This window comes from Gouania willdenowi, chromosome 19 (assembly GCF_900634775.1).
Source record: "Gouania willdenowi chromosome 19, fGouWil2.1, whole genome shotgun sequence".
Taxonomy (NCBI): domain Eukaryota; kingdom Metazoa; phylum Chordata; class Actinopteri; order Blenniiformes; family Gobiesocidae; genus Gouania; species Gouania willdenowi.
This window is the reverse complement of record NC_041062.1, coordinates 6,528,367-6,549,854: the sequence shown is the minus strand read 5'-3', so window position 1 is coordinate 6,549,854 and position 21,488 is coordinate 6,528,367. Positions and strand designations below refer to the sequence as shown.

Below are 21,488 nucleotides of genomic sequence, written 5' to 3'. Positions count from 1 at the left end.
TCCACTTACATTTTGTGAAAACATGTCATCTTTATTGATGAAAAATGTTCTTAAACTAAACAATCAAGATTCCATCCTACTTAAAACTGTTATAACCTGCTTACATTTTGTATTTCAGTGGTTAAAACTACATTTTTACAAGCTTTCTGTGTCACAATACGATATATCCTGGTGCTAAACAATACAATACATTGCAATATCAATAATTACTAATTCCACCTTTACTAGTACAAAATGGCATGAAATGCAATTTTTTTTCATTTTTTTTAAACTGCTGAGTACAGGTAAATTTTAAATTAAATGAAATTAAATTAAATGAAATTTTTAAAAGTTTGTCTTTTGCTTTGACACAAATTCTGATTCTGTTCTTAAATTCTTTAAAAAAAAAGTAACCACATACATAAAATGTCAAGAATGTTTTATGAAAAAATAAAGTGCAATCAACTTCCAAACTAAAATGCATTGAGAATTGAGGTAGTATAATGTGGTCTGATGTTGTGTTCACTGGCACCTAGTGATCGGGCGTTTACGTGCTATGCATATGTGTCATTTAAAAAAGTAATTAAAAAAAAAAATTAATTTGGACATTTTTTTTGGATAGATACGATAATCGTGCGGTGAAATATCACGATATATCGCCCAATCGATTTTTTTCTTACACCCATAGAACTATATTTGAGGATTTAAAAAATATATCTAATTAATTATATCGGTGGAACATTTAATGTCCGATAATTAATTTCAAAGTCATTATCAGGCGATACAGATAACATCGTGCATTGCCAGTACGTGGGGATAATAAAAAAAAAACTGAAAATCACACAAAAACATATTCTTCTTCAGACTAAATCCTAATGTGTGCTGGTTGAATGCAGGCTGAAGCTAAAAAGCTGGAGGAATCCTCTTTGTACCTGAACCTACCTTCCACCAAGCTGGAGCTGGAAGAGAAAGGCTACTCTGTCGTTGGGAAAGGCAACCAGAACCTGGGAAACTTTACCATCTGCAAGGATTCCTTCCAGATCTCCACATTGGTCTGTTCCACAAAGCTGACTCAGAACGGTAAGGACTATCATTCATCTTATTTAACTGTAGCTACAGACTCACACACCCTTTATCCAAGGGGTGTCAAATTCATTTTAGTTCAGGGACCAAATATGGATTAGTTTGATCTGAGGGTCACAGATTTTAGGTGCTAAACTTAGTAATTACAACATTATAGTAGCACTTCTACGTATACATTAAGGTGGTTCACATTTTCATTTCATTTTCAGGAATTAGCGGAATTTATTGCTTCGAGATGACTTCACTTGTAATTTGCTCTACATAAATAAAGTTGAATTGAATAGTGTTTGAACTGTTCTAATGTTGTTACTCATTTAGTATAAATACAAGGAGCAGCTATTAATCACCATACTTACCTTTATAATATTGGTCAAGTTTCAGATATCTGTGAAAGTTACGCATTCTTCGGTTAAGCAATAAAAATTGTGAAAAAGTGTCCCACCCTTTACCGACTTTAATAATGGTTAAATTTTTGGTACAGATGTTAAAAGTGTCAATAGGACGAATGCAAAATGAAACTGACAATAACCAAGCAATATCTGACAGATATTAGTTCCAACAGGATATTCACCTTAAATTTCCAAGATTTTGTGACCAATTTGTATGTAATGAAGGTAAATATTATGTAATAATTAGAGGAATTTGTAAGAATTTAGATTTTTTTTCTTAACAGTTTAACATTAAAAATAACTGCAATCATCCGATATAAGCACCAGGAGTGTTGAGTTTTATTTACACGATGATTCATGTTTCTTCTGTAATTTTTACTTTCTCCTGCGGGGCCGAATTGGATGCTCCAAAGGGCCGGATTTGGCCCTCGGGCCTTGAGTTTGACACGTGCTTTATCCAAGCCTAAAAGATCTATTCCAACACGCTTGTTTCTTGGAAGTGATTTCATCGTTCCCCATCTGACTTTAACCTACTTTCTTTTCCTACAAATATCTCAGTTTGTAGATTCAAGTCCATAGCTGCTTGTTTACGGTTGTCAATCAGAAAAAGAGCTGCACTCTTGTCTTTATGTTTGTATATTCCCCGAATACGAAGATTTGCTATTACAGTATGCAGCAAAAAACAAAACTCCACTCTCTGCGAGAGGAAGGATTTTCTTTTACAACTGGTTTCATCACCAGCATCTGTCAGGGTTTAGAAATTCACACGGGCGTCCTTGTAGATGTTCTTTAACATGTCGGTATTTCCAGTGTTTCTGCGTGTTTGTACCAGTGTGTCCTCTGAGAAGCTTGTCAAACAAACCAAATGAATGTGTTTCAAATACATTCCTTGTTTTTTTTTTTCCTTTAATCAGTGTCTTTTGCTTGGAGTTGTGCATCACGGAGTCGAAATGTTAATTAGCACCCTGACAAAAAACCAAGTGTTTTTGGTTCAGACTTGAAGGAGTAAAAAAAAAGAGGATGATTCACAGCAGGCGGACTGGGATTGAAATAAATAGTTTATAACCCAGAGCAAGTCACTCATTGGCGAAAGAAATCCATTGTTCCAGTTTTATTCAGGGTAATATAAAAAAATCAATCAACAAGGGCAAAGTGTTACAAATCTATGAGTGTGATATACAGTATTTGATTTGGTCAAAAAGATGATCATTTCAGTCTATTATATTTTACTTTTTCAACCGTTGTGATTTATTAGTATTATTATACCATTTTGTATTCACAGAAATAACCTTTTTTGTAGCGTAACGTCTATATCAGATTGGCCGATATTTTGCATGTTATGCAATTAATGTTATCATCTGCAATATCTTAATTAACGTTCCGATCAATGATGTCATTGTCATGATGGGAAACTTTCTGTAAATGCTCCCATTGCATTGTTTTATCCGTCTCGTTTATACCGAAGTGTTGTTTGTTCTACGTGACACGGCTCTATGGTATATCACTCATATTTGTGTTTTTACTCTGTTCAAGGTATCTTCAAAGGTGACAGATTTTCTTAGAAATCGTTTAAGATAGGGTAACCATATTCGGTGTGTGGCTTCAGGATATCAATACCTTGATGGAGTTCGAAAATGAGAAGTGCGCAATTATTTCTTCCGAAGTTATTGCAGTTGTGCTGTTTTTTTACTCTGTTCGAGGTATCTTCAAAGGGAAGGGGACAGCTTTTCTTAGAGACCGTTTAAGATAGTTAGTAATTTTATATTCTGATGTGATAATATTTTCTTATGTATACATCAACTTCTTAGATTTAGGACATTTAGGAAAAGGTTGTGTGTTATAATGACAACCAATCTGGTAGGGAATGTTGATGAATGTCTTCTTGTTTAATTCATTATTTTATTGTCTTGAAACAAAGTGTGTTGTGTTTATACTTCATATATTCACTGCATAAAGTCCCTCATTTTCGTGTGATTTATTTAAATCATTAGTTAGTGGTGTCACGGTGCAAAACTTTAATGCAAAGACATTTATGATATATTCTGCGTGCTTCACTGATAGACAGACAATGCAATAAAAGCATCCGAAATGATGAAAAATAGTATTCCCACCTTTGGCTGACAATTACTTATCTTTTATAAACAGTGTTTTTCTATTAGGTGCAGGCTTTGTGTTTACTATGCACATTAGACTGTTACTTGTTGGAAAAATGACATTCAAGGCTATTCATCGCTATTAGGAATTGTAGAAAACAAACCACTCCAGCTCCTTATTGGTTGTTTTTACTTGTAAGGAAAATAAGCAGATTTTTAGTTTTGCATATGAAACACATTGTAACCTTGTCAAGTCATTTTTGGCCATTTTGAGAATGTATACACAATTATTTATTTAGTTGTTTGTTTATTTTATTTAATTTTTTTTGTGTGTGTATATACAGTATATATATATACTTTTTTTTATATGTACAATTTGTGTTAAATGTATTTGTTTTTCATTGTACAGGGATGAGAACATATGTATTCAATGTTTTGTTTTTATTGTTTTGATGTTGATATATTTTTAAATGTATTTAAATTTAATTTAATGAAATGTTTTTATTAATTAATTTATTTACATTTTTTAATCTTTTTATTAGGTCTTTTTTTCTAATATATGGTTTACCTAACTATGTATGTATTTATTTATTTGTTTGTTTATTTTTGTGTGTAAATCACAAAATGGCCAAAGAAACAACTTAGGCACTTTTGTTACAAGGGTGACAGCACAAATTATATGTTTTTTTATTTAATTTTACATACTTAGTGTAATGATTTATAATCCTCTGATGTTATTCCACAATTGCATGTTTTTTTAGTGTATCTTTTATATTATGCATTACTAATGTGCTTATTTTATAACAAGAAAAACATAATTCATTTATTATCTTTATTTTTCTGTTCTTCATTTTATTTTTATTTATAAAAATATACAAGTTGAGCATAAAATCTCACCTATGTTGCAAGATTGACAACATGAATTATATCTTTTTAATTTAATTTTACATACTTGGTGTCATGATTTATAGTCTGATGTTATTGCAGAATTACCTGTTTTTTAGTGTATCTTTTATATTATGCATAACTAAAAGTGTGCTTATTTTCTAACAAGGATTTTTTTTAAATCTTTATTTATTCTATTTATTTTATTTTTATCTATGGTTTAACAACATAAATTATATAAATATTTTTTATTTAAGTTTACATATGTAGTGTGATGATTTATATTCCTCAGTTATTCCAATAACTGTGTTTTTCAGTATTTTTTTAATATGGTTGCCTGCAGAGACCTTCATTTTCACCTGATGCTATTCACTGTTAAAGTCACTCTTCCACTGATACTTCCACAGGCTGTCCCATGAGCTCAGCCTCAGAGCAGAGTGCCCCACTACGATAAAACCCGCTCACATGATTTATCACAACTTTATCCTGTTTGTCCCTCTGAGGTGCCAAACCATTAATTCTCAAATGTTTACCACCTTTGACCGGGGGATTTTCTGGCTGATTTAGGCACGGCCCTGTGGCTAAACAGTGACAGGTTGTCAGGTTTACAGACGACGAGCATCCATCACCGTGTCGCCATGCTTGATCAAGTGTTTGGTAGCAAATGGAGCATGTCGAAGAGAGGCAGGGAGCTCCCGCTGATAAAGGTCTCAAGCAGCTTTGAAAATGCTTGTAATCAGTTGAAAGCTACACTTTCAACTCTCTTTTTCCCTACTTGGCAATTAGTTTCATTCATGAATGAAAGACTATAATTGAGATTGATTGGTTTAAAAATGAAAGGAAATTGCAGCTACAAAACGGTGCCTGTTTTGATTGATTAATGGATCGTGAATACACTTGAGCATAGGAAGAAAGATAAGGCTGTGTAAATGAGACGACTGCTTTTGGGGGACACTAAATTGACAAATTTTGTGCGGCCCTAAAACAAATCCTCCAAAAATTGTAATTCAAGAATTATGAAATAATGAGACCCAACATAATACACAAAATAACTCCAAATACACAGAAAATGACAGGAAATAGCAGAAACTGTTCACAGAAGTACACAACGTAACATCAAAACACATAGAATGATTCCTAAAATACACAAAATTACTCAAAAGACACAAAACAACCACTTAAGCAGACAAAATGACTACAAAGACACACATGCCAAAAAATTGCACACAGTGACCGATAAATGCACAAAACAAAAACAAATATAAAGAAAATGACTCCAATAATGCACAAATCAACAACAAAAATGACAGAAAAGCACACAATGACAACACGAACAAACAAAATAATAAAATAACCACACAGAAAAATCAACACCGACAAAAAGAATACTTTGAATGTGTTGTTTTTTTCGAGTTTTACACTCTCAGTGGTCTGAACAAGACCATTTGTAGTTCCCTATGAAATAATTTTTTTCTTCTTTTTTTTCAAAATTTTGTGTTTTCCACAATGATTTTTTAAAATTAAGTGTTTTGTTTTGTTTTTTTTAAACATTTTATTAATTCCATTTTTTTTTTTTTTTATAGAAAATATTGATTTTCAACTCCTATGTCAAAATAAAAATGTAATTTCAAATTTTGTATAAGCTACATTTAAAAATAGATATATAATTTTGACTGCTCCTTTTTAATTATTTCTAATACAGTGTTTCCTCTTGCTTTGTTGCTTTTATACACCTTTAACCTGAAGCCATGTACCCCCACACTTAATATCCATGTTGAGGATTAATACAGAATAATAACTAGAATTTTTGTATTTCTTGAAGAAAATGCAAGTGAGGATGCGGGTGCTGGCTCATGTTGTCCTGCCTTAGCATTAGCAGTATCTAGCATTAGCTAGCATTAAGATTAACTTAGCAATAGCATTAGCCTAGCATTATCATTGACCTAGCATTAGCTTTAACCTAGCATTGCCGTTAACCTAGCAATAGCCTTAACCTATCTATAGCAATAGCCTAGCTTTAGCTTTAACTTAGTATTAACCTCGCAATAGCATTAACCTAGCTATAGCCTAATATTAGCATTCAATTAGCATTAACCTAGCATTAGCATTAACCTAGCATTAACATGAGCTGCTCTATTTATATTCTAGTTTCCAGTGTTGTCACAGTGTTTTTAATTTTCATTCATGTACCCCATGTTTGCGTACCCCTGGGGGTACCCATACAACACTTTGGGAACCAAGGTCATAGACAATACTGGCGATCTAATAAAATGACTAGCACAGACATACTGACAGAGGATCGGCGTTGACTTCCCATTTCTTCCAGATTCTCCAATTTCTTTCCTACTTGCCACCGTCAGAGGAAAGGCTTTTTGTAAACGGTTTGTTTTTTCTGTTTGTTGTTTCCAGTCGACCTATTGGGCCTTCTAAAGTGGCGCTCCAACACCAGCCTCCTACAGCAAAACCTTCGGCAACTGATGAAAGTGGAAGGCGGCGAGGTGGTGAAGGTCAGTGAATGCTAAATATCTGCTGTGCAGAAGAGTTCATTTCAGACCTTTTAACCTGACTAGTGTGAGCAATAAAGTGTAAAGTATAAAGTCATGTAGATGTAGATTAGATGCCTCAACATTTGTTGTTATTGGATAAACCATTTAATCTTATAGAAAATATGCCTGTTTTTTAAAATGTATTTATTTTTATTTTTTATCCTAAAAGTAAACAATCTGAATATCTAATGAAGTAAACAGTAGCTTCATTCCCATCACCTTCGGAAATGTGCAAAATCAGAGAGAGAGAATTAAAAAAATACATTTAAAAAGAGATAAAACAAAAAAGGGGGAATGTGCAAAATCTTAATAAGCCAAAAAAAATTAATCAGGTAATGAAACACCTGAATTTTGAAAGAAAAAAAAAACACAACACTGGATTTGAACCTGCAACCCTTCGGTTTCAAGGGTTTCAAATTCACAGAAGCACCAAACACAGCTGCTCACTTCATCAAAGACCCACAATAAAAAAACACGTGTAGCAGTGCCAGTCATTAGCACACAGAGCGTTTTAGTATTTCTTCTACTTTTTGTTAGAGGTTGTAAATGAACAGATTAGTGCGCTAGCGCCCCCTCAATTTGAGGTCAGAATTGGAATTGTTAGGTTTCATTTTTAATATACGTGACTGTGCCGTTCTCACGTGCGCGATGGATACAAAATGTTTCTGCGATCGACCGGTAGATTGCAATCGACGCATTGGGCGCGGGATGAGATTTCATGAGAGCTACGAGGCTCCTCCCCAAAACAACCTTCACTAGTAACGCGCGATTATACTTTGGTAAAATTTTGGAAATATTGCTTTTATTTTGCAAAAATTCCCATAATGAAAATACGGCTTGTGCTGCCTGGCATAAACATATCAACACTAATGTTTCTCAGAGATGATGTTTACTAGGGATGTGAATCTTTGGGTGTCTCACGATTCGATTCTAAATCGATTCTCGTTTTAACCGATTCTCGATTCAAAAATTGATACAATGCATTGTGCATGAGAACACTAATATGTATTTGTATGTTCAGTTTACAGTGTTTCCTGAGTAAAGACTCTAAGCGGATCTACTGAATTAGAGTTTTTCTTGAAAAAATAAATAAATAAATACATACATTTTAGAAGTTGATTGTGGATGATAAGAATTGCAATTCTTATGTGAATTGATTTTTTTTCTCCACCAATAGTGTTTACCAGCATTTATTCCACAAATGCTCACTGCCCATCGTAGAGACAGGGCTGTCTTGTTGAAAATATCATCTCCACGGCTCACAAAAGATGAGAGTGATCTGTCGGAAGTATATTTGAGCACTTGGCCTGCTGCTAGAGATGAATAAATCGCAAGAGGAAAAAGATTTGAATTGAGCGATTTAGTGGATTGCAGCAAACTGATACCCTTCATTGGACACATCATTCGCACTGAATGAGGTTTGACCTTATTTGGACGATACAAGTAAACTTTGAGCTGCCATTACCGTTTCTGACACCCTTTAGCATTCAATCTGTAAAAGTAAAAACGCATCTATAATTTTGGGTGATTTTATATGGTGTCATTTCCCTGAAGTGTGTTCCCTGTTATTTTCCCAGTCATTCTCAATAGCTGTGGTTAAACAAAACTGTTGCCGTTGTTTGTTTCTCGTTGAGAATCTAATAAAGCTCGTCTGTCTTGAGATGACAGACCAAGTGGGACGTAGAGTGATAGCTGTGCTTTAAATCGTCTCAAAATTGACTAAGTAAATGGGCCATGCTTCCTCTGAGAAAGTGTGTTTGTGTGTGTTTGTGTGTGTGTGTGTGCATGTGCGTGCGCGTGCCAATACTGCATCACTGCGATGACTTCATTGACAATTGGCAAAAAACACCACACAATACATACAGTATGGCAACATTTTAAAGTAAACATGCAGTAGTTTTACTTTCGAAAACAACTGACACTAAGGTTTACATAATGCATCTAATTCGCTCTGCACCATCTGTCATTCCAGTTCCTGCAAGACACTCTGGATGCCCTCTTCAACATCATGATGGAAAACAGCGACAGCGACACGTTCGATACGTTGGTGTTTGATGCTCTGGTGAGTAAAGCAGTCGCTACTGAAGATGAAGAATGTGTTCATAGATAACGTGTTTGTCTTTGTGTGGGTGTGTGTGGCTAGAGTCAATTCTTTATTCAAAAAGAGTATAAACATTTTAATATCAAATGTTAAATACTTTAATACACTTTGTGTGTGTGTGTGTAAAACATATGGTTTCATAATGTTGCAGTAATTGTATTGTACTGGATGTTATTCAGTTAAAATAGATATACAGTATCATTAAATGGATGTAATAAAATAAATAAAGGGCTTTCAACAAGTGAATGTTAGCTTTTATTCAAATGTGTGTCTGTATTAACTAAAAAAATAAATAATAAAACAAAATATCGTAACATGCCTCAATACAAAATCAAATATTGATTGATTTTTTAAATCAGTTTTGAGTATTGTAGTTTTTGGTGCAATGTAGTTTTTTCCTCATGTTTGATCACTGCACCACTTTACGACAGATTATTTAGAAGTGTCACTAAAATTAAGTTTGTTTTATATTTACACAAATTCTAGGACTTATAAAATACGATTTCCCGGAGTTATTAATATATGCGACTATATTCTAAGTTAATTATAGACATTTTTTAAATGTGAAAATCAAAACTTGAGCACAAAAATGTAGATTTTTCTCTTTTTTAAGGTGCTAGACATGGTGCAGAAGATCTACAACATAGAAATAAAATAATGCACACACATTGAATACAAAACTGATACATATTTTGTGTGATAAAAGCACCAGTGATGCATAGAATCAAACACAATAATAGGGAAAATGACTTTTAGGCGACATTTTAAATCAATCCAAAGATGAAGCCTTTAAAAGTCTTTCAAATATATTGCATAAATATCAGGCAGTAGTAGATCACGAGACAGTCAATGCAATTATATTTCAAATATATTATGCATCACTTCTCCACACCTCAATCATCAGATTAGAGGTTTCACTTAAAACTAAAAGTTAAAAAACATATTCAACAAAATTAACGACGGGACAATTGCACTATTTCATAACATGGCATAACGTGAAGGGTTGCAACTTGAAAAAAAATAAAATAAATGGTTATTAGTCAGAAAACAGAAGTGATGGAGCAATTTCGCTTAAACTTTGTGTCAAACCAAAGGCCTGTTTTGCAGCCTATGGCCGCACATTTGAGAGGATGCTAATCAGTAGCAAATAATTGCAATGATTTTTTTTTTGCATTTTTTTTTTTCTCAGCCCACATGATTATATATGGCTGTTGCACTGGTTGAAAGTTCCACATAATTGTATCTGCAGGTGGGAGGAATAAGTGAAAATGGTTTCAGGCTTGAACGTCTTGTTTAATTTCTCAATCTATTTTCATACATATTCAGTCAAGTCGGGATATTTTTTTCTTTTACAGGTGTTCATAATTGGACTTATAGCCGACAGAAAGTTCCAGCACTTTAACCCAGTTCTGGAAACGTACATTCGAAAGCACTTCAGTGCAACGCTAGCATACACGTAAGTTGACGTCTCTTTACCGAGTCTGAATGTCAAACCCATATACTGTATATTATAATATGTATTAAATCATTGTGAAACAGAATCTAATTTACATGCTACATTTTATTCCTCTGTTTAAAGAAAACTGACCAAAGTGTTGAAAAACTACGTGGACAACGCAGAGAAGCTGACGGAACAGCTGCTGAAGGCCATGAAAGCTCTGGAGTATATCTTTAAGTTTATCGTCCGCTCCAGGGTGCTTTTCAACCAGTAAGTACTGGTGCACTAATGGTACGCAGCTAGTACAGGAAGAAAACATTTCAACATCTATCCAGCCATAATATCCAACAAAAAGCAAATATTAAAAATGTATTTGTTTAATTTCTAGGGCTGGGACTTTAACGTGTTAATTGAGATTGATTGATTGATTAAAACATTTAACATATACTATATCATCATGATAACAAATTCTAAACCAGGAACATAAGCTGCACTGTAAAAAAAAAAAAAGAAAGTCACCTCTATTTTTACTTTATTTATGATTTGAAAACATTTCTTATATATTTATTTTATGTTTTTAAAAAATATGTATTTCTGTTCAACTTTGCATGGTGACAAATTAAGAAATGTGCAGTTTATTCAAAAAATTCTTGACAATTTAACTAAAAGAACAAGAATCTATATTTTGACTAATCTGGGTTTTTTTTCCCCCTTCAAAATATGATCTCTATGTATTAAAATTGAAAGGCGTTAAGTGCATCATTAATTATTGCATCGTTAATTGTTGGTTGAGTGTCTCCTTACACCCCCGTAATTTCAGATGAATACAAAAACATGTATTTAGACATCTATTCAGCAACAAACTAATAAAAAGCAAGTATGAAAAATCTATTTGTGTCATTTCACATCAAAGCTGAGCATGTGCAGCCTGGATCAGTTTTACCTATAGGGCAGGGTAGTCTATGACGAGCTTGATTTTATGTCATTGGCTGTGGGAGTATTAAATGTCTGATAACGTAGCAGAACCACTGAATTCTGCTGTTTGCGTTAGACGAGCGTTCATATGATCCTGGACTAATTGAGTGTGCAGCCTTTGATTGGTTTTCTATCCTATGTCTAGAGGACGCCGCGTCCTCCGCCTCTCACACACCGCCGAGCGCACCACTGTTTTTCCACAGATGTCTGTGTTCACACTGCATACAGAGCAGCTTCTGTGTTGGACAAAAATGTTTGGACAAAGTTCCAGTTTAGAATTCCTCTGAAATGTAGAGCTTTGGTTACGAGGATGGTTGAGCCACTTATGCATGTTGGTTTTGATAGAAACGAACACGAAATGCATATAACAAAAAATGTGTTTAATGTATTGCCAATAAACAAAATATGTGCACCTTGAAAAAAACCAGAAAAACAACACATTGAAAGGACATTTTAAAACGATTTTTACACCTAACTACTCAGCCATGGCTCGTTTCTGCTGGTAACAGCAGCTCTGTCTGTTAGGCTAATTCTGAAGCTAAGTGGGTGCAAGGAGGCATACAAGAAGCAGGTATTTGGCGAGAAAGGCAGAGGTGACAAGTAATGAATTACAAAGACTTTGTTACTGTACTTAAGTAGTTTTTTCTGGTATCTGTACTTTACTTGAGTGTTTATTTTTTTGGCGACTTTTTATTTTTACTCCTTACTTTTTCAAACAAATATCTGTACTTTGTCCAGTAATATCAACAGCCCAACAACTATTTGAAACATCCGGGAACTCTTCCGTTGTCACAACTCTCTCTCTCTAAACGACAAGGTGCACATTTGGTTATATAGCACGTGGTGAAAATATCAGTGTGTATAATGCCGTATCCGTGGAGAAATGTGCATTTTTCCCTGTTCTCTTTCAACACAGGCCATTTCATGTGCCATTGCCCACCAATAACCTCAGGGTCCCGCGAATAACTTCCGGGTCCCGTCCGTCCGGTCTAAACAACGAATGGTCAAACAAACGTGAAAAGAAACATTTTGAAATCACCAAATAAGTCCAAAATGACACATGCACACACTCGGGCTATGTGCAAGCTGTTCATAAAGTTTCAGGGCGAACAGACACCGCGCCGGGGAGAAATTCGCTCCACTAACACGCACGCACGCATGCAGAACGTCCTTGCTTTTAAAGATATCGATGTTACTGTCCAGGTATTTGAGCGTTTTAGCGCTGGAGGATAAATTAAGTTTTAGGTATGGTTTTTAAAGCTCTCCATCTTTATAATTCATGTAAACTCTTCACTTTCCTCTAACCTGCTTCTCACAGCTATAATAAAATAACCTATTTTAAATGTATTTTTTTGCAAGCTAGCTTGTTTAATTATTTAATGCTCGAAATATGGATCATCTCTATTACCAGTGGCTGTTGAAATATGGGATTTTTAAAGTGGTATAAAAGAAATAGGATTTTGGGGATTATGAAAAGAGCTCCTCTTTGTGTTGTAGAAATGAGCTGAAAGTGTTTTCCTACCACTGTGTTCTGGTGTCTGCAGCAGTCCCAGTGTAGCGTTTGCTCTACAAAAGCACGCTAGCATACTCTGTGTACAGTGTAGCCGGTCAACCCTGACGTGACATTTGCTTTCTGTTCCTCCCATCATATTCCAGGAGATTCATTAGCATAGATCATTAATTCTTGTGATTTTTTTTTTTTTTTTTTTGTTTCCATTTGACAGCAGGCAGGTCCTTCTGGGTCTTGTCATGTTGTTTTAAATGCTAATCTATCTGGCACTTCCAGTATTGTGTGTTCATGATCCAAGAATGTTTGCGTTGATCACGCGCACACACGCATTAGTGCTGGTTGTTTTTTATTGATTGAGTTGGCACGCTTTGAACTCTGGTTTTGATTCACACCAACAACAGTTTTTGTCATCATCTGCCAATTTAATTCATCTGTTCTCTTTTTTTTTTCTTTCTTTTTCTTTCTATTCAGGCTTTATGAGAACAAAGGAGAGGCCGACTTCATGGAGTCCTTGCGGAATCTGTTCACGTCCTTTAATGAGATGATGAATAGTAATTCAGAGAACACTGGCATGGTTAAGGTACGCTGAGTATCATATGTCACTTTTTTATATAATAGTTAAATGAACCCTGCCTGCAGTAAGGAACTAAATACTTAATACAATGTTTGTTTGTGGCTAACTATGAACATTACCGTTACCACAGTTTTACTCTGGTTTTTTCTACATTTGTGACTTATTAGAGCTGCACTTAACATCAAATGAAGTCGTTTAGATAGTGCTTCACAACCGTTTTTTGTCTCATGTACCACCACAGCCTAGTACCTGCTCCTCACTAAATTAGTACCTCTTGTTTTATCTACATGCTGAACTCTCTTACATAGTAACTTAAACATGTCAACATATACAGTCTAGATTTATAAGTATAGGTTCTTGTCATTTCCAGTAAGTACAAGCATTCGAGTAAATTACTAGCATGGTTCTAACTTGAAATTACGATGGCGTATTAGGGCCACATTAAAATAAAAAAGAAGTATGAGTACTACTAGAATAAAGTCGTAATATTTTGAGAATAGAGTTGTATTTTATGAGAATAAAGCTGCACCTTTAAAAACTCGTAAAAGTATAGCGCTCAGAATTCCCTGTTGAAGTGAACGCAGCTAACATCGATAGCTCTGAAATAGACCACTTCCAGCCAGTTCTTCCTTCACAAAAGTGTCTATTTACTCCAAATCCGTCTGGTTCTTTCATTGAAACGAAAGCAAACGTCTGCAAAGTCGCTTTTAATCTTTGAAGTATTATGATGTTAATCTCATGAAATTACAATGTTTTAAAGTCACAATCTGCTGTTTGTTGTTGTATATGGGGAATTGGCCCTTGTCAGCTTCCGTAGAATTGACTTTATTGGCAAACCTTTGACTTTTTTTTTTTTTGAGTTCATTTTCAAAATTTTGACTTGAATCTAATTTTTTCGACTTAAATCTTGACTTTATATTTCAACTTTATTTTCAGAATGAAACTCTTATTCTTGATTTGCCCAAAATTATTTACTCCATCAAAATTGGCCCTCATCCATTTCCGTATATTATGTACAGTATATTGACTTGTCAAACAGAAAAATGCAGCTACAATTTAATGATTATTTTCGAGTGGATTCATTATTTTCTATCCCATATATTCTATCTAATCCCAACTGTAACATTAATCCCTTTAGCGCACTTAACTTTTTTATTTGTTGGAAGTGTCATTAACTAATCATTGTTTTTCGACATTGACTTCATTTTCAAAGGCAAACAGGAGAGTTTGTCAATGATTTCATTTCAACGTGGCAAAGAAAGAATTTATAATCCAAGGAAAATCCAAACAAATTAAAAAAAAAAATGGAAAAATTATGGAGAAGGGTCGACTAACAAATGTCGTTGTATTTTTCATGCCAACTTTAATCAACTGTTGTTAAACAACAGGAACTTTATGGTATTTAGTATTCATTGTGATCAATGCATCTCTAGCTAGCTTCCTACTTTGATATTTTGCATGTATTTCTTCTCTGCTGATGCCCATGTTCTCTCTCTTTATTTCCCCTCTCTCTCTCTCTATATATATATATATATATACTGTATATATATATATATATTTCCCTCTGACCTTGACTGTCCTGGTGTTTCTGGGTCTCCCTCTGGCCTTCATCTCTTTAGCTTCTCCTTAAGGTATTTATTTCCCCACTTTGTTCCTTTAAACTATTTTTGTGTCCTAAATCCTTCTGTCCTTGACCCTAAACTCCAGGACCTCACATTTTCCATGAACAGAGATCTTAATCTTCTTCTGTACACACATACAGTCCCAACTTGCAATAATATAATCACAGGGTCGGGTACATGCACCTTGGCACACGTACAGTAGATCCATGTGCACAGTCAACCATAGGAGAGGCTCAGGAGTCAATTAGGAGTCAGTTGCTGTGTAATTGGGTGAGATATTAGCTTTACTGTCAGTAAATTAAAAACTGATCTTGAGGAACGAGCAGGAGAGCGAGGAATCCTGGTTCCATCCCAAACCCACCTTTGGTGAAATCACTGTGACAGGTGCGAGGTAATTAGTAGACACATTATATCTCTGTTGGGCTAAGGGGATGAGCATGGTGGGGGTGATAACCAGAATCTGCACAAACATCTGTGCAAAGTTGCATCCAAGCATATGGAAAGTTTGTTCGACACACACGATTCTTTCTGAAATTAAAACAGAAAAATCACAGGTGCAGCGTAACGCAATATGGCTTTTTTTTGTCCCGTGTACCACCCTTGCATTTTAGTCAAACAGGGTTGGGGTCAATTGCAATTTTCAGTTACAGTTACGTTTTAAATTACCCATGTTCAATTACAATTCAATTACGATTAGTGACCAGCCTTTTTTCCCCAATTGAAATAAATTAAAATTATTTTTTTTATCCTCGGAAAGTCAATTACGGAGCCTGAAATAAGTATCCAAATAAAAGTTAACCTTTCTCTTGTGTTAGCTTTCTGTTAGCATCTCTTATGATAACAGGTCCTAAATCAGCTGTAAAATACACTAAAAACAAATATCTATCATCTAATTGGTTACCTTGTTATGCTTCTTAATCAATGAAAATATAGTTTTTAATATTTTTGGTGTGGGCGTCTGAACCTTTGATTTTTGTGTTAAATTGTAATTGACATTTTTTTTTTTAGAATTTTCATGGCAATTACAATTACAAAGTCAGTTATCTAAACTCAATTACAATTTAATAAGGCTATTACAATTATTATTGACCCAAATCCTGGTCAGAAGTGTGATAAAATGGCCTCTATAGCATAAAACAATCCTGTTTCAATAAATTAGAATATATAGTATTTTATTAAGCAATATTACTGTTAGTTTGTGATGAATTTGTCGAAAAAAGTAGTATAAAAAGGAACCATGAACATTTCCTGGTTATATTTTAAATTAATTGTTGAATCTTTCCGTGTACTTCTTGCAATGTGTTCCTGTACCCCTAGGACAGGGGTGTCAAACTAATTTTAGTTCAGGGGCCAAATACAGAGCAGTTTAATTTTAAGGCGGCCGTAGATTTTAGGCAGGAAAACGAGTAATTTCAACATTATTGGGCCATAGTTTGCATTTTTGCGCATACATAGAAGACAAAATATGTAAGAAACTGACCATATCCAAGCAATAAGTGATAAATATCAGTCCCAAAAGGATCTTCACTTTAGATTTTCTAGATTTTGTGACCAATTTCTATTTAATCAAGAAAGAATTATGTCATAATTTGAGGAAAATTGAAGGATTTTGTAAGAATTGAGAGTTTTTCAACTGCCTAACATTGAAAATGACTGGGAAAACTGTGAGCACCTGCAAATATTGTTGTTTGATTTACACAATGATTCATGTTTTCTCTGTCATTTTTACTTTCTCCTGCGGGCCGGATTTGGCCCCCTGGGCCATGAGTTTGACACAGGTGCCTTAGGTGTACACGTACCCCTGTTTGGGAACCACTGATCTAAAGCAAGGAATACACAGAAAGGATATTTTCCCCATACATTTGGGGGGCAAACAAAGGTGTACTAGAGCCCAGTAGATAGTAGCAGTGGAGATGCTACATCTGTGTGGCTAATCAACTTCAATGAGACTGACTGGCACTGAGGCTAATCTGCACAGATGCTGTGTAAACACACCCTAACCCACCTTGGCTGGCATTTAGCAACACCCAGAGAGAGAAGTGTCAGCTTGAGTGATCAATCCCATTTTTTATTAAAGGCCTGTGTAATCACTCACCCCCATGTGTGCGTGTTATAACCTAATTGTGAAACTCTCGAAGGAATATTGATCCGGCATGGATGTAATTATCAATACTTTAAATGAAGGACTCATTTGTTCAATTGGATTTATATCGTCAATTCCCCACTATAGTTACTCATACAGCTGGAATACTAACAAAGACATTTGATATTTAGAAGGTTTTGAAATTCAGTTATATTATCTAAAAGGATAAAGAAATTAGATTAATTGAATCAAACCTAATCAGAAAAGTGTTTTTTTTAACCAACAGTCAATGATGTAAAAGACAGAAGTGTCTGAAGAAATTAAGCTTTTTTCTGATGTAACCATGATGTGTTGTGTCAGCAAAATGACAAACCATTGTTATATGATTCTATGATAACAATATTTATTTATCTGAATAATATCCACTGTTATCCAGGAAGTTTTTTTTTATTGTTTGTGCCATAGTAAATATAGTCATCTAAAAATGTAAATCCTTGTTTTTTATCAGAAATAAAATATGTTAAAAATGACCAAAAATATTAGAAAAAGTGGTGAAATGTGATTTTAAAAACCACAGAAATTGGTTAAAATTTGCAAATTAGAGTGGCCAAAAACGGACAGAAAAAGTGGTAAAAAGGATTCAAAGTGTCAGTATTGAAACAATTAGTTTAAACTGGCAAATAATGGGCATGATTGTGAATGTGGTTGAAATAGCAAAATAAGCTTTAAATATGTGTGGGAAAAGTGATGGAAAGGGTTTATAAGTGCCAAAAATGTCTTGGAAGTGGAAGAAAAGTGCAGAAAAGGCAGAATTGGGAGTAATGTAGCAAAAATGCATTAAAAGGAGCAACAATGTGGCAAGAAAAGGGGATTAAAATAGGCTAAAATATTGCAAGTTTGGTATATTTGCAGAAAAAGGGTAAACAAATAAGCAAAAAGCTGGAGAACCCCTGCTTTAGGTAACTATTTTTCTTTTTTTCTGGTAAAGGGAGCTGCACTGAAGTACATTCCCACCATTGTCAATGATGTCAAGATGGTGTTTGATTCCAAAGAGCTCAGGTAGGTTCATACGTTTTAATCTGTGTCAATCTGCTTTGCATAAACAAAGGGAAACCAGCATTGTTGAGAGTTTCAGTGCAAGTCAAAGTAAAGTTTAAAGTGAAACAGCTCAAACAGCATTTACGCTCTCAATTGATTGGACGGATGAGGAACGATGTCACAATATGCCAATACAAACTGTATCCAATGTCAGCAGTTTCTTCACCCTAAATTAACTGCTCATTATCATTCAATCAATTAATTTTTCTTTCTGCAAAGTAGAAATGCAGGATTGGAAGCTGTAAACCTTTTTAAAAGATGTTTTTCTTACTGAATTACTAAACTGCTCCTATTTTTTTTCTCCTATAGCTGAATTAATGTTGTGTAGTGTTTGTAATCACCTCCAGGGAGTCATTTGTAATCCACTGACATCAGTTAGCGGTTGCATAAGTGGGTTGTTTAAAAAAGGAATATCAAAGGAATAAGCCTTTTTATTTCCCTAAACAGTGAAGAGAATCGAGTTTATTTTCATATGTACGTTAAAAATGAACAGGTACAACAGAGTTCTCGTGCATGTCTCAGAGTCAGGGTGGTGGGCTCTCCTCCTATAATCCACGATGAGTTCTATTTTTTCCACGTTAAGAACAAGGTCATTGTCCTGTGGACCTCCTGACTTGTTAATTATCAGATTTACTATCTAAATGAGAAATAGTTGCAACTTCAGAATAACGTCCCAAATAACGTATTTAAAGTTTTAACTGATAATTTAACAGTTTAATAATGATCTATTAACTATATATAACGAATAGTTATTATAAAGTGTTGCTGAAGTGACTCCCCAACGATGGTGGATGTTAATTTCCGATCTTACGGGGAAATATTTGAATCAGGACAAAATTAAATGTCTGGCAATCATGATGAATACGAGAAATCACGGTTAGAATTAAAAAATAACTGAAGTGAACTTGAATTGTTGACTATTGTTCTCTGTTTGAGTAACATCACTTGATCAAGCCTTTTCTAACATTCCACACTACAAAATAGGTAATAAATGTATGTATGATTCGTGCTGACATCGTATCGGATCGATATCAGTATCGGCCAATATGCAAGGCTGCAATATCGGTATCGTATCGGAGGTGAAAAAGTTGTCGGGACATCCCTAGTAAGAATAGAGTGAAAACACTTCTATGCATCCGTCTACGGGACTCCACATCCCACAATGTAATGCGCAAAACATTTCCGACAACGGAATAACGGTGCATTCACACCGAAAGCGACTCTGGCGACTAGATTACATTGAAAATCAATGTAAATGACGCAACGTCATACGACCTCCCTTCAAGCGATGCGATTCACGCAATTCCAGCGGCTCAATCGCGCAATCTGAGTCACTGGAAGTTGAACATTTTGAACTTTTCAAGCAACTTCAAGTGACGCTTTGTCAGGACATCCAATCGGCAATTGGTTTCTCCACACATGAGGATCTCATGAACCCAAAGACGACAGCGTCGAGCCTTTCCGGCCTTTTGGGATTTTGTACAACAGGTACAGTAGGATCAGTCATGTTTTATGTGAAAATGAAAATTGAGCCGGAAACGGGCTTTGAATTTGGTGGGTAGATGAAGCGATGAAGTATGCAAAAAGCGCAACTATTTTTAAGCGACTCATCGCACCCAGTGTGCTCCTTATAGAATGTAATCACCTGACCCTCGTATAAGTCACACTCCATTTTTATTCCGGCCTTGGGGATCAGCTGCTGCAGTTGTTTGCACAGACCTCACTGTGTGGCCATGCTGGAGGCGACAAAATAGAAGCCTGAGGGTTGGACGGTGTTTCATCCCCTGCCGGAATCTTTTTTCTGCCCTGTTGAGCCTCAGCGTGTCTGTATAATGATCATCCAGCCTCTTCACTGAGCAGAAAAGTGCATGTGCTGTATCTGTGTGCAGGAATTTACAACTCCAGCTTCATTTTTATTTATTGAATATGTTGTTCTCGTAGGAGTTCTTATTATTATTATCTTTTTTTTTTCTTCTGTAACTCCTTTGTCCAAGAACTCCTCCTAGGCTATTACTGCAGCACTAAAGACACGTATGTCATCTCATAGGGGCAATGTCAAGGATGTACAGTCAACCTTTTTTAGCGCCAAAGTGTCAAGGTCAAAGTCAAGGTCGTGCCAAGTGTCAAAAACCAAAATTTTCCATATCTCTACGAATATTTATTGTACATGTTTAATGCTTACATTTCTTAAAAGCTCATCTCAAGTGGAGTATTTTATTTCATTGGACCGAAGCTGTACGACCTACCAGTAAAAAGATTGGTAGGGTTCAAAGTTCATCACATCACAATGACATATTTATATATATATATATATATATATATATATATATATATATATATATATATATATATATATAGGTCATATTTAGCAGTCTCGCAGTCCAACATGGACCCTAACCCTAACATGTTGAGATTGTAATTCATATACAACAACTTCCTTACTTACTACTAATAAGTAATAATTCTGAGGTTATTGAGGGAAAACTATTAGTTAATGCTTACTGGTTGTATAATAAGGCCATGCAGAATAAGGCATTAATAAATACCTAATAAGTGTTACCAATTAGACATAGTATGGAAGGCATCAACAATATCTAAGCAATAAGTGACAGATAATTAAATGTCCTTTGTTTTATTTATTTATTGACCAATTTTTGTTTAATTTGGGGAGATTAAAATTAAAAATTGCAGGATTTTGTAAAAACTTACAACTAAATATTTTGGTAGTTTACACAGCTGAATTGGATGCCATATTTGTCCCCCGGGCCTTGAATTTGACACATTTGGTTTAGTTATTGAGAATTTCTTTGAATGTCGCCTCCAATGTTATTATATAATTTAATTTAATTTCTCGTGCTCTACTATTGTTCAGAACTGAGATGAGAAATACTACGAAACACCAAATTTTGAAGAAAAAGACGTTTACTTTAATTCCCAAGGACAATGTTTCTTATTTCAAAGTGTGCAAAACTTCAAAAAAGCTGTCCTTCCTCGGTAAGGAGATGAATGATAAACCACACGCATTTCACAACAGTTTCATATGATCAAATAAAAGGGAAACGAGTGAAAAAAGATCTGCAAGACTATTTTTTTTACCTGCAATCATTTCTGT

At 34.7% G+C, this 21,488-nt stretch overlaps 1 protein-coding gene across 2 annotated transcripts in view; it reads left to right on the top strand.

Moving 5' to 3' along the window:
* Nucleotides 1-21,488, top strand: part of dock1 (dedicator of cytokinesis 1) — a 211,018-nt gene that overhangs the window by 56,084 nt on the left and 133,446 nt on the right. Inside the window, exons 18-25 of one of the 2 annotated variants that reach the window (XM_028475386.1) lie at nucleotides 876-1,059; nucleotides 6,839-6,936; nucleotides 8,948-9,037; nucleotides 10,432-10,532; nucleotides 10,656-10,784; nucleotides 13,471-13,579; nucleotides 15,193-15,204; nucleotides 18,267-18,337. In XM_028475386.1, coding sequence (XP_028331187.1) covers nucleotides 876-1,059; nucleotides 6,839-6,936; nucleotides 8,948-9,037; nucleotides 10,432-10,532; nucleotides 10,656-10,784; nucleotides 13,471-13,579; nucleotides 15,193-15,204; nucleotides 18,267-18,337 — 794 coding nt within the window. The remainder of the gene's footprint in view (nucleotides 1-875; nucleotides 1,060-6,838; nucleotides 6,937-8,947; nucleotides 9,038-10,431; nucleotides 10,533-10,655; nucleotides 10,785-13,470; nucleotides 13,580-15,192; nucleotides 15,205-18,266; nucleotides 18,338-21,488) is intronic. The other variant, XM_028475387.1, reaches the window with a different exon arrangement.